The sequence below is a fragment of the Neopelma chrysocephalum genome, unplaced genomic scaffold (genome assembly GCF_003984885.1).
Source record: "Neopelma chrysocephalum unplaced genomic scaffold, ASM398488v2 Primary Assembly neopelma1_95797, whole genome shotgun sequence".
Classification (NCBI taxonomy): Eukaryota; Metazoa; Chordata; class Aves; order Passeriformes; family Pipridae; genus Neopelma; species Neopelma chrysocephalum.
This window is the reverse complement of record NW_020924458.1, coordinates 4,047-6,331: the sequence shown is the minus strand read 5'-3', so window position 1 is coordinate 6,331 and position 2,285 is coordinate 4,047. Positions and strand designations below refer to the sequence as shown.

The 2,285-nt window shown below is 56.7% G+C and overlaps 1 protein-coding gene across 1 annotated transcript in view; it reads left to right on the top strand.

The window, feature by feature from the left end:
• Nucleotides 1–174: 174 nt before the first annotated feature.
• Nucleotides 175–2,285, top strand: part of MCM7 (minichromosome maintenance complex component 7) — a gene marked incomplete at both ends in the record, with an annotated part of 6,152 nt that continues 4,041 nt past the window's right edge. Inside the window, 3 exons of the mRNA XM_027708230.1 lie at nucleotides 175–355; nucleotides 1,195–1,332; nucleotides 2,191–2,285. The exon at nucleotides 2,191–2,285 is cut by the window's right edge and continues 18 nt beyond it. Coding sequence (XP_027564031.1) covers nucleotides 175–355; nucleotides 1,195–1,332; nucleotides 2,191–2,285 — 414 coding nt within the window. The remainder of the gene's footprint in view (nucleotides 356–1,194; nucleotides 1,333–2,190) is intronic.

Sequence of the window (2,285 nt, the reverse complement as noted above, 5' to 3'; positions counted from 1 at the left end):
TGTCCAAGCCCCGTGTGATCCGGGATGTCCCCTGAACCCCCCCAAATCCCTGTTTTATTCCCAGTGAGCTGTATTTCCGTGCCCCATCCCTGTCCAAGCCCCGTGTGATCCGGGATGTCCCCTAAACCATCCCAAATCCCCTCTAACCCCCCCAAATTCTCTCTAACCCCCCAGTGAGCTGTATTTCCGTGCTCCATCCGTGTCCAAGCCCCGTGTGATCCGGGATGTCCGTGCCAGCTCCATCGGGAAGCTGGTCACCGTCAGGGGGGTCGTCACCCGCGTCACCGACGTCAGACCCCTGCTCGTGGTGGCCACCTACAGCTGTGACCAGTGCGGGGCTGAGACCTACCAGCCCGTAAGGGGGGTCCTGGGGGGTCCTGGGGGGCTTCTTTGGGGAGTTATGGGGGGTTTGGGGGGATTTGAGGAGGTTTGAGGGGGGTTGGAGATGTTTTAGGGGGGTTTTGGGGTGCAACCCCTGCTCGTGGTGGCCACCTACAGCTGTGACCAGTGCGGGGCCGAGACATACCAGCCCGTAAGGGGGGCTTTGGGGGGATTTAATCCACAGCTTTATGGAATTTTGGGGCTTTTGGGGGTCCTAAAAGGGGTTGGGGGACTCTAAAGAGGCTTCGAAGGGGGGCTTGGGGTGCCCAAATGTGGTTTTGGAGGGGCCACAACTGCCCCCTTAAGGGGGTTTTGGGGCGTTTGAGGGGCTTTAGGAGGGGTTGAGGGGCTTTAATCCCCTCCTTTTGGGGGTTTTGGGGGAGTTATGGGGGAATTTGGGGGCCTCAGGTGGGTTTTTTGGGGTCTGGGGTGTTCAGGGGGTCTGTAGGATTTTGAGGCCCCTTCCAGATCAAGGGTCCCTCCTTTTCCTGCCCCTTTTATGAGGTTTTTGGGGGGGGATTTGGGGATCCAGGTGGGTTTTTTTGGGATCCAGGTGGATTTTTTGGGATGCAGGGGATTCAGGGGGGTCTGTAGGATTTTGGGGGCCCCCCCTGACCCCTCTGTTCCCCCCCCCAAATCGAGGGTCCCCCTTTTCCTGCCCCTTTCATGAGGGGGATTTTGGGCTCCACGTGGATTTTTTGGGATCCAGATGGATTTTTTGGGATCCAAGGCAATTTTTTGGGATCCAGGAGGTTCAGGGGGGTCTGTAGGATTTTGGGGGCCCCCCCTGACCCCTGTTTTCTCCCCCCCCAGATCGAGGGCCCCACGTTCACGCCGCTGTTGCTGTGCCCGAGCCGCGAGTGCCAAACCAACCGCGCGGGGGGGAGGCTCTACCTGCAGAGCAGGGGCTCCAAATTCACCAAATTCCAGGAATTACGCATCCAGGAGCACGTGAGTCAGGGAAAATCCCAAAAAAACGGGCTCCGGGGACCCCAAAACGGTCAAAAACGGCCCCAAAATGGGCCTGGAAATGGGTTTCAAAATGGCCGCCAGGGTGGCAAAATGATCTCAAAGGTCCCCAAAATGAGCTCCAAATTCCAGGAATTGTGGCTTCAGGAGCATTTGAGGGAGGGGGAACATCCAAAGTCCCCTGAGAAGCCCCAAAAATGGGTTTTGGGGACCCTAAAATGGTCAAATATGGCCCCAAAGTGGGCCTGGAAATGGGCCTCAAAATGGCCACCAGGGTCCTTAAACTGGGCCTTGGCATCCCAAAATGGGCTCCAAATTCCCCAAATTACAGGAATTGTGGACCCAGGAGTATGCGAGTGAGGGAAAATCCCCCAAAAATGGTCCTTGGAGACTCCGAAACGGTCAAAAACGGCCCCAAATTGGTCAAAACCAGCCCCAAAATAGGTCTCAAAATGGGTCTCAAAATGACCGCCAGGGTGACAAAACGGTCTCAAATGGCCCCCAAATGGGCCCAAACTGACCCCAAATGTTCCCAAACTGACCCCAAACGTTCTCAACTTGACCCCAAACTGACCCCAAGTGTCCCCGAACTGACCCCAAATGTCCCCGAATTAACCCCAAAAGTCCCCAAACTGACCTCAAATGTCCCCAAACTGATCCCAAATGACCCCATACTGATCCCAAACATCCCCAGACTGACCCCAAATGACCTGAAACATCCCCAGACTGACCCCAAACATCTTCAAACGTCCCCAAACTGATCCCAAACATCCCCAAAAGTCCCCGAACTGACCCCAAACATCCCCAAACTGACCCCAATTGTTCCCACCCCGTTCCCAGTCTGACCAGGTCCCCGTGGGGCACCTGCCCCGCTCCGTGTCCGTCCACCTGCGAGGGGAGAACACGCGCCAGGCACAGCCCGGGGACCACCTCAG